This window comes from Eretmochelys imbricata, chromosome 2 (genome assembly GCF_965152235.1).
Source record: "Eretmochelys imbricata isolate rEreImb1 chromosome 2, rEreImb1.hap1, whole genome shotgun sequence".
NCBI classification, from domain to species: Eukaryota; Metazoa; Chordata; order Testudines; family Cheloniidae; genus Eretmochelys; species Eretmochelys imbricata.
This window is the reverse complement of record NC_135573.1, coordinates 154,500,054-154,518,540: the sequence shown is the minus strand read 5'-3', so window position 1 is coordinate 154,518,540 and position 18,487 is coordinate 154,500,054. Positions and strand designations below refer to the sequence as shown.

The 18,487-nt window shown below is 43.3% G+C and overlaps 1 protein-coding gene across 1 annotated transcript in view; it reads left to right on the top strand.

Moving 5' to 3' along the window:
- Positions 1-16,753, top strand: part of LOC144261378 (uncharacterized) — a 62,456-nt gene extending 45,703 nt beyond the window's left edge. The window contains exons 13-17 of the mRNA XM_077810855.1: positions 4,415-4,453; positions 6,187-6,288; positions 8,333-8,447; positions 13,955-14,794; positions 15,992-16,753. Of these exons, the coding sequence (XP_077666981.1) occupies positions 4,415-4,453; positions 6,187-6,288; positions 8,333-8,447; positions 13,955-14,794; positions 15,992-16,047 (1,152 nt within the window). The 3' untranslated portion in view covers positions 16,048-16,753. The remainder of the gene's footprint in view (positions 1-4,414; positions 4,454-6,186; positions 6,289-8,332; positions 8,448-13,954; positions 14,795-15,991) is intronic.
- The last annotated feature ends 1,734 nt before the right edge of the window (positions 16,754-18,487 follow it).

Below are 18,487 nucleotides of genomic sequence, written 5' to 3'. Positions count from 1 at the left end.
CATAATTAATAAAATTGTATTTGGCCATGACAGTCTGGTAATTTATTACTCTAAACAGTAATGTTGTCGATGAATATGCCATCTTGCCAAGCCTGATTGTATGGAGTTGACTTGACATCATGTTGCTTGCTTTGTGCATTAACCACCTCCACTATGATGGAATTGGATTGCAGATGTTGAAAACAAAGTCTGCCTCTTTGGGTAGAGATGTAGGGTTTTTTTGTTTTTTGTTTGGTTGGTTGGTTTGGGTTTTTACCACTCTGTTGCTGGATGGTCCGATGGAAGCTGGTGTCTGCCAGATGACTTTAGTAGGATCTAGAATTGCCTCATTATTTGGGAGGACAATTCTAGATGAGAAGGTGGTATGCAGAATTTCCACCAACTTGTGATGTGTATCTGCCACCTCCTGTAGGGGAATCTGCAGCTCATCTGCCACCCTCTTGGTATGGTCCAGAAAGTTCTTAAAATCTTCACCTAGTGATGAGGGGTGGGCAGCACAGCCTTATCTGGGAGAGATGAGGAGAAGTGTGCTGGAGGGGGAGCTTCCTCTTCAGGTTCTTCTTCCTGTTCTGAAAAAGCTTCCTCCTGTGCTGACTCAGGTGCTCTGGACAGCCAGGCTGTCCCATCTGGTGGACTCGCCCTGAGAGACACCAGGGATGGTCGTGACATGTTTGTACGTTGCCCAAGAATTACAATATGACCTTGGGGAGGCGAGGGAGGAAGGGGGGCATGGGCAGTGGGCTTACCTCAGGGGGCCCACACCACGATTGATGGAATTGGGGTGGACTCTTGTAGTGTGACAGTGGGCCACAATGAGGGCCAGGGAAATGATCTCCTCCTGGCCAGTGTCAGATTCTTCAGTGGGTAAGGGTGGCGCTGACTGGGGTATTGGCAGTATACATACAGCCCAGTGCCAAGAGCGATTCTGGGTGCTGGGATGTGCTCGATACCGGGGTCCTGGTACCAAGTAATGGGGATTGCAGTTCTTCCCCAATCATCAGGTCTCCAGGGTACCAGAGCTCATGCAGTACCATGGGTTCATCTGGTACCAAAGAGGAGTGTCCCTGGTATGTTGTCAGTACTGATAATTGGGCACAGCACTCCCTAAATGAGAGTTTTGTTGTGCCCAGTACAGAAAGTTTGTTGGCACCACTATTTTAGAGATGGTACTGTAATTCTCTCTCCCTGGGTACTGAGGCCACAGGTCTCCAGAGTACCAGAGCATGTGTGTTACCATGGGCTCAGGTGGTACCACAGAGGAGTGTCTGTAACATGTTGTCAGTGTCGATGGTTGGGAAGGTGCAGAACACTTCCTAGATGGGAGTTTTGTTGCACGTGGTACCAAAGGGTTTTTCTGTGGCGCTGTTTTAGAGATGATTCAGTAATTGTCCCTTTTCCTTAGGGGGCGGTACCGTTTCCTGAGAGCCTGACTACGGAAGCCCCTTGGGGACGGTGCTGGGGGGACGGTGCTGCAACAGAGCTCACAGCAGGAGACCCCTTCTCAGGTGCCTGCTTCAGAGCTGCAGTGTGGATGGTGCCCACGGTGCCGCAGCAGAGCTCACAGCAGGCGGCCCCTTATCAGTGCCATGCTTCAGAGCTGCTAGTGTCCTCCTACCAAGGTGGCTGCTCTGGGGAGCCCCACCTGCTGGCCAGCTACTAGGAATGCATGTATTTGGATTGGTGCCGAGATGGCCGCACTGGGGAACCCCTCTGGCTGGCCAGTTGGTCGGAGGAGTTCTTTTTATGAGCCTTTCCAGGGGGAGTCTGCTGGTGGCTTCCCCCCCACCCTCCCTCTTCTTCTCCTCCTCCTCCTCTTCCTCTTCACAACTCGACCCCTTTTGAAGTGAAGGCTCTGGGGATGATCCCGGGTCAGCACCCACCAGAGTCCCCTGCAGACTGAAGTGTTTTCTCCATAGGGAGGAGTTTTAACTTCAGCTCTCAGCTCCTGTGAGGCTGCCGTTTTAGCTGTGGCAGGTAAAGCACTTCTGTGAGGCTTTCCCAGGCACAGCGAGAGTGTCTGGCCATTACAGGAACTGACTCCTGGCAGGAGAGGCACCGCTTGGAGCAGAGAGCACCAGGCATGCCCCTGGGCAGGTGGTTGTCATCCTCTAGCAGGGAGGAATGCTGGAGAACCTTGTCTTTACTTAGTTTTTTATTTTCAGTTAAAAAAAGTCTACTAGATGCTGGGGGGGGAATGCCCCCAGACAGGGCACGAAACTGAAGTTCTTTTTTTTTTTTTTCTCTTTCTTTTTAACGCAAAGGAATAAAATAAAATAAACACTAGCCTAACTCCTTTTAAGGAGAACAAAGGTAACAAAACAAACACTACTTATGCTAATGACACAGATAAGGAAGGGACAACTGTTCATTCTGTCTGAGGCCAAAGGCGGTTGAGAAGGAAGTGAGGGGGGGTTCAACCCTGCAGTGCTAAATAGCCTCGAGGCAGACCACAAGGGAGGGAGGGCACGTGGGCGGGGTCAACTGGACACTGCTACCAAAAATCTCCGATTTGAGGCGCGGGGGCACATACACACCTACAGTGGAGCACCAATAGGGACTCTACTCGAAGAAGAACTGCCGGTGCCATGAGAGCTATCAAGGCACAGTGTCTCATCAGGGAAGAAACTGACTCCAGGAGAAAGATATTCACACATTATAAGAAATTCCACACTTGAATATGACATCTTCCCTCTCCATCATGGCTTGGTATCACTTGTTAAGCTTTGGATTCACCACTAGACTTCTCTTCAGTTGCACTTTCTTGTACATTTAAAAAACTGATCTAGTTAAACCCATACAAATGAGGTTTGTCAAGCGCCCAGTCAAAAAGGGACACTGGTGGCTCCAGTCAGCACCACTGACGGGGCCATTAAAAGTCCAGTCGAAGGTACAGCGGGACTAAGACAGGCTCGCTGCCTGCCCTGGCTCCGTGTGTCTCCTGGAAGCGGCTGGTGTGTCCCTGCGGCCCCTATGCTCAGGGGCAGCCACGGAGGCTTCGCGCACTGTCCCCACCCCGAGCACTGGCTCCGCAGCTCCCGTTGGCTGAGATCACGGTCAGTGGAAGCTGCAGGGGTGGTGTCTGCGGGCTAGGGCAGTGCACGGAGCCTTCATGGCCGCCCCTGCGCCTAGGAGCCAGAGGACATGTCACTGCTTCCAGGAACCGCCTCATGTAAGTGCTGCCCAGAGCCTGCACCACACCCCGAACCTCCTCCACCAGCCCTGAGTCCACTCCCACACCCCAGCTCCCTCCCAGAGCCTGCACACCAACTGCGTGTCCCAAGCCTGAGCCCCCTCCTGCACCCAAACTCCCTCCCAGAGCCTGCACCCCGCACCCCCTCCTGCACTCCAAACCCCTCGGACCCAGCCCAGAGCCCCCTCTTGCACCCCAAACCCCTCATCCCCCATCCCACCTCAGAGCCCACACCTTCAGCTGGAGTCCTCATCCCCCCGCACCCTAACCTCCTGCCCCAGCCCAGAGCCCCCTCCTACACACTGAGCCCCTCATCCTCAGCCCCAGCCCAGAGGCTGTACACCCAGCCAGAGCCCTCACCACAAACCCCTCAGCTCTGGCTCGCCCCCAGCACCCACACCCCAGCCCCCTGGCCCAGTCCAGTGAAAATGAGCTAGAGTGGGTGAGAGCAGGGAATGGAGTGAGTTGGGGAGGGGCCTTGGGATAGGGGTGGGGCCTCAGGGAAGAGGATGGGGGAAGTGTGTTCTGTTTTGTGCAATCAGAAAGTTGGCAACCCTAATGCAAACTCTTTTATGGAAACATTTATATTGTTTTAGAACAGTCTAATATAACTGTATCTTGCTTTGGTATATGTACCTTTAGTTAAACTTGTGTAATTGGATGTTCAGAGTAGAGGCCCGGAGTCCTAATTCATCCACTGACACACTGACCATGCACAAGCCTCTCAACCTCACTTCCGACTATAAAATAGGCATAATTACTTCTATCCCTCACAGGTGCTAATTTTTTATTTTTTTGGTAAGGTGCTTTGATTATCCTTATATGATATATGTTAAGAGTAAAGTAAATCCTATTAGCAATTCACCTTAAGAATATCAATTTATCAATAGCTGTAACATTTGAAATAAAATGTTAAATATTTAACAGTAAAAGACCTGTTCTCTTATGGTCAACGTGAGAACAGAAAGGTAATTGCTGAAAGTGAAGAGGATTTTCAGGAACTCTATATCTTGGGAACTGAAGTCTGTCTTAATTTTGAAATTTACGTAGTCCAAAATGGAAATATTGCTGTTGTTGTAATACAAGCAATAAGGACCTAAGATTATAATTGCTGTAAAATACTTTCTTCCCTCAAGCATTTGGTTGTTATATTTTATGATGTTTTGCAGAAGAATATATATAAACACTGTAATCAGTCCTTGTGGTGGTTTTTCCCCCCTACAGAATGATCCAGTTCGAAAGCAGAAAGCCCTAGAATATTTGGTATGTACAAAAAAGTACTTTTACCAGGATTTTGCTACGTTTTAGCACTGGATTTGCACCACTGCAGAAAGAACAAATCTTGCATGAATCACTGGGAAGAGTATGAATAAACTTGATCAGTAATTCCTACTTTTCAAGTCATATTTCTTCACATCTTATTTCACCAAATCTTAAAGATTGGGCAGCTGCAGTAGAAATAAATCCTTTGCTGCTTGCTGTTGCCCAGAACATCATACACTAGAACTTGAATTTGAACTGCTTCAGGGTTCAAAGAAATAGAGCCTGATATCTCTGCTTTTTGTAGTAGAGATTTTAACATTAGCTGCTGTAGTAGTTTTTAATAATGTTTAATGTCTAAAATGCTTTGCAAGGAGAATGTTCATGATTAATTATGGCTTGTAATTTGTTTAGGTAAGTGTCTAGTCTGTATTTTGAAGCTCTGAGAAGAAAAGGTTACTTAACTATTTTCTTTAAAAAAAAAAATTTGGAGAGAGGCTCAAACACCTGCTTCATCCTGCCTTTTTGGTTTTTACTGTGGTGCTCTCTGGCTGCTCTCCCACTCTTTTATGCCATTTTGCCCCATCTATATAACAAGATTCCAGGAATCTCAATCTGAATCCTAAAATGTCTGAGGCAGTGGAAACAGCTACCAGTGTGGATGAGAACCCTCTTTATTTAGATTATCATCTGGTTCAGCCATCACTGGGATTTGAGGCCTGTTAGCATCCAGTTTGTAAGTTCTCAACCCTTCTTTTGCTTTTCTATACACACAACTTCACAAATTACACCATCCACTGGCCAGGGCTTTCAGCTGCTTGTATGATGACAGGTTTCAGAGTAACAGCCGTGTTAGTCTGTATTCGCAAAAAGAAAAGGAGTACTTGTGGCACCTTAGAGACTAACCAATTTATTTGAGCATAAGCTTTCGTGAGCTACAGCTCACTTCATCGGATGCATACTGTGGAAACTGCAGAAGACATTATATACACAGAGACCATGAAACAATACCTCCTCCCACCCCACTCTCCTGCTGGTAATAGCTTATCTAAAGTGATCACTCTCCTTACAATGTGTATGATAATCAGGTTGGGCCATTTCCAGCACAAATCCAGGTTTTCTCACCCCCCACCCCCATACACACACACACTCACTCTCCTGCTGGAAATGGCCCACCTTGATTTTCATACACATTGTAAGGAGAGTGGTCACTTTGGATGGGCTATTAGCAGCAGGAGAGTGAGTTTGTGTGTGTGGTTTTTGGAAAAAGAGTGGGGGGGGGTGAGAAAACCTGGATTTGTGCTGGAAATGGCCCACCTTGATTATCATACACATTGTAAAGAGAGTGGTCACTTTGGATGGGCTATTACCAGCAGGAAAGTGGGGTGGGAGGAGGTATTGTTTCATGGTCTCTGTGTATATAATGTCTTCTGCAGTTTCCACAGTATGCATCCGATGAAGTGAGCTGTAGCTCACGAAAGCTTATGCTCAAATAAATTGGTTAGTCTCTAAGGTGCCACAAGTACTCCTTTTCTTCTAGCTGCTTGTATAAATCTCGTTTCCTTAATTTTTTGCTCGAGTTGGTCATAGAACTTCATTTGAATCCATCTATTTGTTTCCCAAAACTTATGGTCTCCTTGGGGAAGTCCGGTTGAGTATTTGAGATAAGTATTCTTTAATTATTGTTTGAAACTTAATTAACCTTTTTGAATGTGTGCTTATTTTTAATTTGACAGGAAACTTTTCGGGTCACCTCAGACACAGAAGCAACTCTGGTAGTTAGTATTACACAAGATCTGACAGAAGCTTTGAAGACCTTTTGTAAAAAGAAAGCAGCTGTAAGTAATCGGTCTACTTCAATGACTAGTTCTATATTGTCGTGTTCTGTTGCAAGGGTTTTCCCATTTGTTTACCCACTCCTCCCATTCATAATAATGTAACGTCCCTGCAACAATTATGGCAATTGGCACAGAAATTAGAAAATAAATATAAGTAGCTGTCTTTTAGTATAAGTGTGCTTGGTGTTGAGAAGTTAATTGCATTGTTTTTTCCCTTTAATTTCTTTTCCATGTCCCATTTTGTCCTGTTTTTCTCCCCTCTGCATGTGCTTCTCTGCAGTTGGCCTCCTTTACCTCCTTCTGCACATGCTTACATGTTGCCTAATTGTTCTCCCACCACACTGCTTTCCTGCTACGTATATATCCAAGATATAAGTGTTGGTATTTTCCCCCCAAGTGACATTACTTCATTCTTTTCTCCCCTGGACATGTGGGCAGTTCTCATTGGTGGCATGTAGTTCTGTTCCTGCTTGAGGCTTTGAGCCATGAGGACAGCTTCTGCTTCTTCTCATATATCAGCAGACTGTAGTAGAGACGTCTAGGCTGGTTGCTCTTCTGTTTCTATCTGCTTATATATAGGGATCAGTGAAAATCATGGTTTCATGGAACTTGTGAAATTAGCCTTGTATTGTGACTTTCAACAGCAGAGAGGCAGAAGCACGCATCCCTGCTTTCTCCCTATTGAGACCACGGCTGCTCGTGGCGGGTTAGCAGACTGGTCCCATTCTGGAGGGGGGCAGGGAGGTGGTGGGTTGGTCCTATTCTGCATGGGAGGGGATTGGCTGGGGTGGGGATGTGTCTCATTATATGGCTCCAGATGGTCTGGCCCAGTTCACGCTGTCTGGCTCCCGCCAAGGTTGCTGCTTCCTGTCTGGCTGTTGGGAGGGGGGAAGAAGGGCTGGCTCTGGCAACGCAGTGGTTGGGAGCCTGGCCTGCCTACACACCATGGCTCCTGCAGTCCCGAGGGAGACACTGCAGGACCTGAGACCAGGATCCATCCCTCCACCGTAACCAACGTCTTAGCTGTGCGGCCATTGCTTGGAACAGGAGCAGGTGTGTGAAGGGCCCTGCCCTGGCAGGAGGATAGAGTGGATGGATCCTGGTCTCAGTTTCTCACCAGCTGGAGCTTCAGTTTTTTCCCGGGACCTGCAGGGGCCACTGGTGTGTGGGCCATACTGAGGCTCCTAATCACTATGCAGTAGCCTGGCCTGGAGCTGCATGCAGAGTGAGCCAGGCTCTGATCCTTGCATCATGCTGGGCTGGGTCAGATCAGTCAGCACTGTGTGGTGAGACATGCTGCCTGCCTGCCACCCCTCGTTTCCTTGGATTAGGACCTGCCCACCATCTCTGCTTTCCCCACAGGCTTGGGACTGGCCTGCTCCCCCTTTCCCCCCCTCCCCCGAACAGCCTCCTCACTGTTGGAAAAATCGAAGCAGTTTGGTTCTGGGGGGACTCAGCAGCCATACATATCCCATGAAATTCAAATGTTCACCCATGACATTGCCATGAATATTATTTTAAAATATAACAAAGTTTTGAAAACCTGTACAGTAACTGGAGAAGGAAGAGGGGAATAAGGAAAATAATCACTGAAGTCTTTCAAAGAAAAAAACATGAGCACTGTCAAAACTAGAATGTATTAATACTAGCCAAATGGTAAGTATGGTTGGTTGGCTTTCATTTTGTTAGCACTCGGCACATTTTGATAAACAGGTATCATAAGGCGTGGGTGTGTATGCATGAGAGAGAGAAAGCTCAAAGGCCTAACTTGTGTATTTGAGGTTGATTTTACTCAGATTAATGGCTAATTCAAAACCCAGGTCAAATGGGAGGAAGTCATTGTTCCTCACATTGATAGTTGGGAGAAAAATAGGGAGCAAACTTGAGCAGCACAGCAAAACATAGGATTCATTGCTTAAAAATAGCATTGCCAGTGAACATTTATTGGCATGCTATGGGAAAAGTTGCTATTTTTGAAATGTTGGAAATGAAATGTAAATTTTTAGAACAAATACCATGAGGTGTGCTATTTTTTTTCCCCTAGGTCAATTATGCCAGCAGCCTGAGGCCATTGATGTCAATATCTCAGGATGAGCTTTCAGCAGGAAAAAACATCCAAAAACCCTATAAGTCTTATGAAAATTACAAAGGCAATTCAGGTACTTTGCAGGGTGTCTTTGCCGAAATATTATTTATAAAGTGGATTTGAATTCACAGAACATGATATTTGAGGACTTAAACTTCTGCCCAGTCATGCTACTCTGCCACTAGAATGCTGTGCTTTAGAAGTGCTCTGTGATTTCCATTTGTTGTCTGGTTCAATTCAAGGAGTTTGGGGTTTTAATCTGTTAAATCCTTCCTGATTCTGGTACTGACCACCTGAGGACCTGCCCATCTCATTGGGTGGTGCCAGAGTAGCTGAGATTAACAGGCGGTGCTAGAGCTGTCATCTTCTGGCTTTGATGAGAGGGTTTCTTCAGTGAGGGGTTGGTCTGCCATATTTTCCAGTGAGCAGAAATAAATCCTCTGGAACCACTAAGGGCACAGAGTAAGATGCATGCCTCCCAGCTTGTGACCTGCTCTAAAGTATTATTAAACCATTTTGGCAAAAAAAAAGAAATTACGTATGGGTCAGCCACTACATCAAACAAATACAAGTGGAGTGGTGCTGTACCAACCTGCACGTCCACCTGAAGAACAGTCTGATTTGTAAAGGGAATTCTGGGATTGAAGAAAGATATAGCTGATTCCATGGCATAAAAGCAAACTATCCCACTGCATAGGAAAGATAGGAAGCATGGCAAGAGGCCACCCTGGCTTAACCAGGAGATCTTCAGTGATCTAAAACTCCAAAAAGAATCCTATAAAACGTGGAAACTAGATCAAATTACGAAGGATGAAAAGAAACAAATAACACAAGTATGTAGGGACAAAAATTAGAAAGGCAAAGGCACAAAATGTGATAACTAGCTAGAGACATAAAGGTTAACAAGAAAACATTCTACAAATACATCAGAAGCAAGAGGAAGACCAGACAAGGTAGGCCCATTACTCAATGGGTGGGGGAGGGGGAATAATAGAAAATGTGGAAATGGCAGAAGTGCCAAATGATTTTTTTTTTGTTTCAGTTTTCACTAAAAATTTTAACACTTGGATATCTAACTTAGTGAATGCCAGTGAAAATGAAGTAGGATCAGAGGCTAAAATAGGGAAAGAACAAGTTAGAAATTACTTAGACAAGTTAGATGTTTTCAAGTCACCAGCACCTGATGAAATACATCTTAGACTACTTAAGGAGCTGACTTAGGAGACATCTGAGCCATTAGCAATTATCTTCGAAAAGTCATGGAAGATGGGAGAGATTCCAGAGGACTGGAAAAGGGGAAAATTATAGTCCTAATCTATAAAAGAGGGAATAAAGACAACCCTGGAAATTACAGACCAGTCATCTTAACTTCAGTACCCTGAAAAATAATGGAGCAAATAATTAAGCAATCTGTTTACAGATACCTAACAGATAATAAAGTGATAAGTAACAGTCAGCATAGATTTGTCAAGAACAAATCATGTCAAACCAACCTAATAGCTTTCTTTAACAGACTAATAAGTCTTGTGGATGGGGGGAAGTGGTAGGTGTGGTATATCTTGACTTTAGTAAGGCTTTTGATACTGTCTCATATGACCTTCTCATAAACAAACTAGGGAAATACAGTTTAGATGGAGCTGCTATAAGGTAGGTGCATAGCTGGTTGGAAAACTCTTCCCAGAGAGTAGTTATCAGTGGTTCACAGTCAAGCTGGAAGGATGCATCAAATGGGGTCCCTCAGGGATTGGATTTGGGTCGAGTTCTGTTTAATATCGTCATCAATGATTTAGATAATGGCATATAGAGTACACTTACAAATGTTGCGGATGATACGAAGCTGGGAGGGGTTGCAAGTGCTTTGGAGGATAGGGTTAAAATTCAAAATGATCTGGAGAAATGGTCTGCAGTACATAGGATGAAATTCAATAAGGACAAATGCAAAATACTTCACTTAGATAGGAACAATCAGTTGCACACATATAAAATGACTGCCTAGGAAGGAGTACTGTGGAAAGGGATCTGGGGGTCATAATGGATCACAAACTAAATAAGAGTCAACAGTGTAACATTGCAAATAAAGAATACATCATTCTGGGCTGCAAGCAGGAGTGTTATAGGCAATACACAAGAAATAATTCTTCCGCTCTACTCCGTGCTCATTAGGCCTTAACTGGAGTATTCTGTCCAGTTCTGGGCACCACATTTCAGGAAAGATGTGGACAAATTGGAGAAAGTCCGGAGAAGACCAACAGAAATCATTAAAGGTCTAGAAAACATGACCTGTGAGGGAAGATTGAAAAATTGGGTTTGTTAAGTCTGGAAAAGAGAAGACTGAGAGGGGACATAACAATTTTCAAATACATAAAAGTTTGTTACAAGGAGGAGGAAGAAAAATTGTTCTCATTAACCTCTGAGGATAGGGTAAGAAGCAGTGGGCTTGAATTTCAGCAAGGGCAGTTTAGGTTGGACATTAGAAAAAACTTCTTAACTGTCTGGGTGGTTAAGCACTGAAATTTCCTAGAGAGGTTGTGGAATCTCCGTCAGTGGAGATTTTCAAGCAGGTTAGACAAACACCTGGCAGGGATGGTCTAGATAATACTTAGTCCTGCCTTGAGTGCAGGGTCTGACCCGTGTGCCTGGGGCAGCCCTCACTGGAAATGCCAAGGTCAGGGCAGGCTGCAAAAGGGAGAACAGGTACTCCCGAGACTGGTGGGTAACATTGAAGTTAAACTCCCCAACCAGTCACAAACTGTGCTTCTGACCCCCCACACTAGTTATCAAGAAGCAAAAAAGGAATCTCACTGCCCCCTTATTGCATTCCAGTTTTCTGGCTCCCAGTCAGCACCTAGGTCCAGTACAGTGAGAAGTTACTTAAAAAACTCTGCTCACATATACAAAATGTTCTTCTGACCCCAAAGGGTCAGCCACATTGCCAGGTCAGTGTAGGTTTGGATCTTACCCAAAATACTAGCCAATCCTTTAGTGCTTAAAGCTAAAGGTTTATTATAAAGAAAAAAGAAAAAGATGTTAAATGGTAAAACACTCACATACAATGACTTTAAAGTCCATCCAGTCCCTAGCAGTATTAGTGAGTTTGCTGGCTTGAAAGTCCCGCTGGACACATCCACAACTTGGATGGGTCATTCAGTCCTTTGTTCAGAGCTTCAGAAGTTTGTAGGAAGGTTACTCCAGGGGTAAGAAGCAGGACTGAGGACAAGAAGCAGAACTGAAGACAAAATGGAGAAGATGCAGCTGCCTTTTATAGTCTTTTTGCCATATGTCAGGTACTTCCTTTATTTCGAACACATTCATAGCAGAGAGCACATGACTTTGAAAGGCCTCTTAGAGTTCTCTTCTTAAGCATGTCCCTGCATGCCTTGCTGATTCATATACCTTGCCTTCTGTCAGTTGTATTGCTGATGTCCCTTAATGGGCTGTCAAACAGGCTAGGCAGTGCTAATACCAATCTGTCTGGGTGTGTTACCCAGATGCATAGCACAAGTTTGGAACTACAGACGTACCATACATATAATTTACAATACAAAGGTGATATAAACACACAAACGAGATTATCATACCTGGCAAGTTATAACATTTTTGCAGATAACCTTACCCGGCATATCTGGCATAACTCATGGCAATTTTACAATATTGGTATTCATAATATCCTAAACTGTCCCCGAGATTCCATACAGTGTCACACGGGGGACTGGACTAAAAGACCTCTTGAGGTCCCTTCCAGTTCTGTGATTCTATAAATGAAGTGAATAAAGCAGCAAAATTTCGATGTCTGATGCATATAATTAGCTAGAAAAAAATAGATTTGAAACTTGAAGCATTTTGGTTAAATAGGCAAAGTGAGAAGGTTAATAGAAATTGGAGAAAAGTTAGAATTTTAGCAGATTCTCAAAAGCTCTGTGAAAACAGGATATTGCTTAAAGCCAAGAAGAAAATTCTCAAAGATAAGCTGCAAAAAATATTTTAAATCAGGCTTGTATCAATATTTTATTCATTATGTTGTAAAGGTTTTACTTTTGTAAAATTCCTTTCTTCGTTTTTTTCCACTTTAAATGCAACAGCCTCCCCTTCAAAAGAACAGTGACATTCCTGATATTTCTAAGACAAAGACCTCCTCTTTATCAGAATGTTAGTAATTTGAGTTAAAACAGATGTTAACAACTCTTGGAGTTTTACCACTGACTTCAGTGGGAACAATGAGGCCAGCCCTAAGCACTTTTGGAAATCCAGTCCCCAAGTATGTAGACCTCACTGAGGAAGCAGATTCTGCAAACAATAGAAAGGCTGAGCACTGAAAATCTCCATAATAATTGCGTTAAATATTTTTGGCATTCCAGTTTCTAAACTGGCCTAAAGTGACATGAGAAAAGTAAACCTGACAAAGTGCTGTGTTAGTTTCATCTACTCCCTTCTGAGGTTCATCTTGGACATACATTCTAAACGTGGTGGCTGAGAGGCAGATACTTTTTTGGTTTTTGTTTTTTTTACCTTCAGTGTCTTCAGATTATAACTGTTTTTCAGGCACTTTAACATTTGTGTTATCCTTCATTTGAGCACAATGCTATTAGTTGGTGAGGCACACAGTCACAGCTTATTTTCATGGATTTGCGTCTTTTTGTTTTGTTTGTTTGTTTTTGGACTCGCTGGCTGTTACCTGTTTGGGAATCTTTGCCACCTAGATTCCTTATCTAGAACTAAACTTCTTTGTAGGAAATGTCAGAAACTTCATTAGTATATGCTGTCTATCCATTGGTGGTACATTCATGCTACCCTTAGTGTTCAGACTCGTACATGAGTATACTATTAAAACGATCTTTAAATTTTAAAAACATTCTTTTGACACATTGTACTCTTGTGTCTGTAACTATTGCTGTCTTCAGTCATTCTGTGCAAGGGCTTGCCTACACATATAAATGTTACTGCTTTAAGTGTACTGGAATAGTTGAAGTGGTAGAAAACCCTAGCATGGATTAAGTTATACCAGAATAAAGGTGAATAATATCAAAAGGGAAGAGGGGAATAAGCTGTACAATTTCAGACACCCTTATACGGATAGAACGGTGTCCACATTGGGGTTGTACTGATATAACAAACACACAAACCTAACTGGATAGTTATACCTGTACAGAAATGGTGTGTGGACCAGGCCAAGTAATTAGGTACTGGGGCACAACCGAGAACTACTTTCAGAGAACAGCTAAGGAAAATGCTTCTCTCTCCTGTGAAGGTAGTGTGTTTAATTCAAATATTTGTGACTTAAGTGATTTAACTATTTTTGAGTCAGAATCATTCACCCACTTTCCTTCATTAATTTTATTAACATTTTATTACAAACCTGGTAAAAAGGCAACTGATGGTGGTGGTTTAACATTTTGCCCACCCAGTAGGTGGTGAGACACATAAGTGGTTTTTAATAATTTAAATACTATCCTAAAATACAAAGGGGTTAAACTTCCAGATTACCACCCACCCTCCCCGCCATGGGCTTAGTTAAGTTTGACCAACTTCTGCTGCTGGCCTTTCTGTCATTTTATTTAAGTTTACCTGCATGTTTCTTTTCAGGAAATACTAACTGGAATCAAGATTTTTCGTCTCAAAGACCTGAACAGGCACAATTTACATCACAATTAGATGCAAACCCTTCATTCACCACTGCCAGTTCATACAGTTACCAACCAGGTGATGGATCATCCTCATATGGACTAAGACCTAATGATTCTGCAACAATGGCTGCACTCAGTAATTCATTTGCCCTTCAGACAGGAGGCTTTGCTACTGGAATCAATGAATGGCTGAAGCAATTCAACCAATCTGCTTCTGTATCCTCCCAGTCCACTTCAGTTGGAGGCACCTCTCCCTACTTCACATATTCAGGAAGTGGGTATTCAACAGAATACAAGTCTAATAGTGCCCAAGGAAACAAAACTACAGCACCTGATAACAGAATGGCTTATGGTGTTGGAGGTACAAACTGGAAGAGTCAAAGAGCATTTACAAATGCAAGGAATTTACCTGACCAGAGATCAACCTATTCTGCTTCCTCTGCTACATATCCTTCATCTGGAGGATATTCAACAAACTATCCTTTACAAGGCTGTTCGTCTTACTACAGGAGTGGGTCTGCAAATTCCACTTCTTCATCAAGAGGTGGTTCTAGTTGGTCAGAAGAATTGAGATACCAGAAATCAAATTTCAAGACTGATTCGAGCTCATTTCGTTCCTCCTCTTCTGTCCACAATTCATACAGAGATTGCCAACAACAAGACAGAGAGTCAGATAAGATGTTTGATGAAAATGCCAGTGGTCTTACTCCCAACATTCTGCATAGACTTCGAGGAAAGGATGTACCTACAATGACCAGAATGCTCAAGCAGCTGACTCCATATTATCCAGCACTTCAAAGTAAGATTGTAAAGATTTTAAGCTTAGTAAAGACTTGTTGATCTAGTTTGTAGTTTGAAGTGCTACGAAGCAGTAGTCAAAGGTTCAAACTGTGCAGAGGGCTGACATGGCTTGCTCAGTTGTGAGGGTTGCTTTTGGGTTGACTTCCCTCAACATCACATTTGCAGCTCAAAATTGGCATTAATATTGCTCTGAAGGGAGCTCAATTTAACTCTTCTGAGGACTGATATAATTGTTTTGGTGATGTGGTTGTGGGAAAGTGATGTTATGAAATGGGAGAGAATCCTACCTAATTTTAGTTGGGGATTGGTCCTGCTTTGATCAGGGCGATGGACTAGATGATGTCCTGAGTTCCCTTCCAACCCTGATTTCTATGATTCTATGCATTGGGGGGTGGGGGAAGAGAGCTTTGGTCTGGGCCGTCTGGCTGTCCAGGTTTCAAATTTCATAAAGCAGCCAAAAAGAAAAGGAGTACTTGTGGCACCTTAGAGACTAACCAATTTATTTGAGCATAAGCTTTCGTGAGCTACAGCTCACTTCATCGGATGCACGAAAGCTTATGCTCAAATAAATTGGTTAGTCTCTAAGGTGCCACAAGTACTCCTTTTCTTTTTGCGAATACAGACTAACACGGCTGTTACTCTGAAACCTGTCATAAAGCAGCCAGTTTGCTTCAGACAAGAGTGGCTGCTAAAGAGAGACTGAGTACAAATAACTGGATTGGGGGAAATCTAGCATTGGCGATAATAGTAGAGAGACATGCAAAATGTGTGTCAAACACACTTGGGGATAATTTTTTTACTAGTAAAATATTTAAACAGACAGTTTGATATTGATTCTGACTGCTGTTGAGATGGTAATTTGTCACATTATTTTGCTTTGGTATCTACACAAATAAGCATTATGAATTGCAGTTTGTTTTAAATAGTAGAAAAATATTCCATTTTATGAAATGTATTTCTAGAACATTTAAGGCAGAACTGAATTAATATATAACTGGGGCCAATCATCATGTTGGTGAATTTGCCGGACCGATAATGCAAACTATTCGACTATATTAGAATTAGGAAAGTTAGTTAAGGAAATTAGGAAAGCTAAATCTCTAATTTTTAACGTGGTATCTGATATATGCATTTATGCAAAGTTGCATAAAAATGAATAAATAATTTAAAGATTTTTTCTTTTTTCCTTCACCAGAAATCAATATTGAAACATTAGTCAAAGCATTAATTGAAACTAGAGAAATAAATTAAGAAGATAAAACAGCTGAACTGGAACAGATGAACAGAACACTGAAGAATCTTCATTTTGAGTTTTTAGGAAACAAACTGAACAATTTAGTTCTGGATGTGGTTTGTTTTTTTGTTTTTTGTGGAAGGGGATAGGGTTTGTTTTTAGTACAGTAAAAATGTAGTTGGAGCACAAATTATTGTCATGGAGATGAATATACTGTCCAGGCATTTTTATGCATTTGTTAAATATTTTTAGTAGATTGCAGTGAAAACTCTAGATTTTTGAGGGCTGGTTAATATTAATCACCCTTTTCCAAAAAAAAGGTTTTGTATGTTATAATCCATTTAGAAAGAATATTCACTGAAAATAGAGTTCCATTGCATGAAAAATACAGAAATGCATTACTTCACATATGAACAAATGGCCAGTTCTTCTAATTTTAGACTTTATAACTAGTTAGGGTACATTTTAGAAGTGACTATACTGAATTTCTTTTTGGAACGCATTAAAATGATGGGCCCTAAACAAAACGTTTCTCCTACTGTGAACTCAAAATGTGCTCTTAAATAAGAAAATGCAAACACTTGTTAGTGGAAAAACTTAACCAATGTTATTTTTAAATTGTAAAAATGCACACAAATATGGAAATACAACCAGAATTACATTGTATAGAATAGCATTCTGCATTTTCAATTTTTATTTGTGTTAAAAAAAAGAAAAATCTGAGCATTTTGCAGTGTTTATTTTTCCAAACATTAAAACCAGGGTGAAATTGGGTTAAAATATAAAAAAATAGAAAAATTGGAGGGGAAAAGAAAAACAAAAAAACCCTTTTGTAATATACACATTTTACTACAGTATACACTTTTTTTAATGTACAAAGGGATATTTTGTCTCTCTATGAGCTAGTAGGTTTTCCAAGTATTCTGGTTTGCGTATGCTTCCATAATTTTCTCCCAAGTATCCTCACTCAGATTGAGCCGCTTGCTGTCTTGTCCCTCTGCCCTGCTTGGGCGCAGGGTCTCCCTTCCCTTGGTATTCGAATCCTCTGGTCAACACTAGTACACCTCCAAACTAAAGCAGCTCTGCTTCCCTCTCCTGTCTGACTGAAGCAGGGGTTTTTATTAGGTCTTGAGCAAGGCCTTAATTGGTTCCAGGTGCTCTAATTAACTTGTAGTAACCTCTCCTTAGGCCTGGTCTACACGGGGGGGGGATATCGATCTAAGATACGCAACTTCAGCTACAAAGAATAGCGTAGCTGAAGTCGACATATCTTAGATGGACTTAGAATCTCTTACTTCGCGTCCTCGTGGCGTGGGATCGATGGCCGCCGCGACCCCGTCGACTCCACTTCCGCCTCTTGCCCTGGTGGAGTTCTGGAGTTGACAGAGCAATCGGGGATGGATTTATCGCGTCTACACTAGACATGATAAATCGATCTCTGATAGATCACCAATCCGGTGGGTAGTGGAGATGTGGCCTTAGTCTATAGGGAATAAGGCTCTGATCATGCTGGGGCTTATATACCTCACATCTATCACTCTCCTGCTGCTCTCTTGCCCTGCTGTATTTCATATTTCTCCCCCCTTCCCCCTCAACACCATGGGGTTGGGCTACTGGGGATGAGAGGCAGTGCTGTCAAGATAGGCAGTCAGTGTTGCTGTGTGGGCTTCCGGCCCTGTACTGTACCCGGCAGTGGAAGGGTTGTTTCTGTACATCCACTGGAGCAGAGCGTGGTCTGTCACGAGGGTGAACCGCCGTCCCAAGAGCTAGTATCGGAGTCTCCCTGACCCGTTTAACTGCCAGACTTTCCTTTTCGATGACAGCATACCATTGCTCCCTGGGGAAGAGTTTCTGGCTAAGGTACAGGATTGAGTGCTCCTCCTCTCCCACCATCTGCAAGAGGATGGCCCCTAGCCCTACCGCCGAGGGATCCAGCTGTAGGCTGAATTCCTTCTCCAAGTCTGGGGCTACGAGCACTGGATTACTGCAAGGGGCCATCCTTAAGTCTGTGAATGTTTCTTCCGCTGCATTGGTCCACTTTACTATATGTGGACCCCAAGCTTTTATCATGTATGTCAGCGACCAGGCCCTCATGGTGAAGTGGGGGTGAACCTACTCCACTACTCCAAAAAATGCTCCGACTTGCTTTTTGCAGACCAGTGGGGGCCAACCCTGTATTGCCTCTTTGTTCCACTGGAGTTTCACCAAGCCCCTTCCTACTACGTACCCGAGGTATCTGGCCTCAGCTAGCCCTATCGCGCACTTGGGAGGGTTGGAAGTGAGGCCGGCCTGTTTAAGGGTGTCTAGTACCGCTTCTACTTTCTCCCCTCTTATTTGCACTGCTCTGAACAATAGATCACATGGTATGGCTCTGGGCCTTTGGTTTTCCTCTCTATGGGCAGGCCGTTTGCATTTAGTGGATCATAGGCTTAGTCCTAACCGAAATTGGTTGATCGG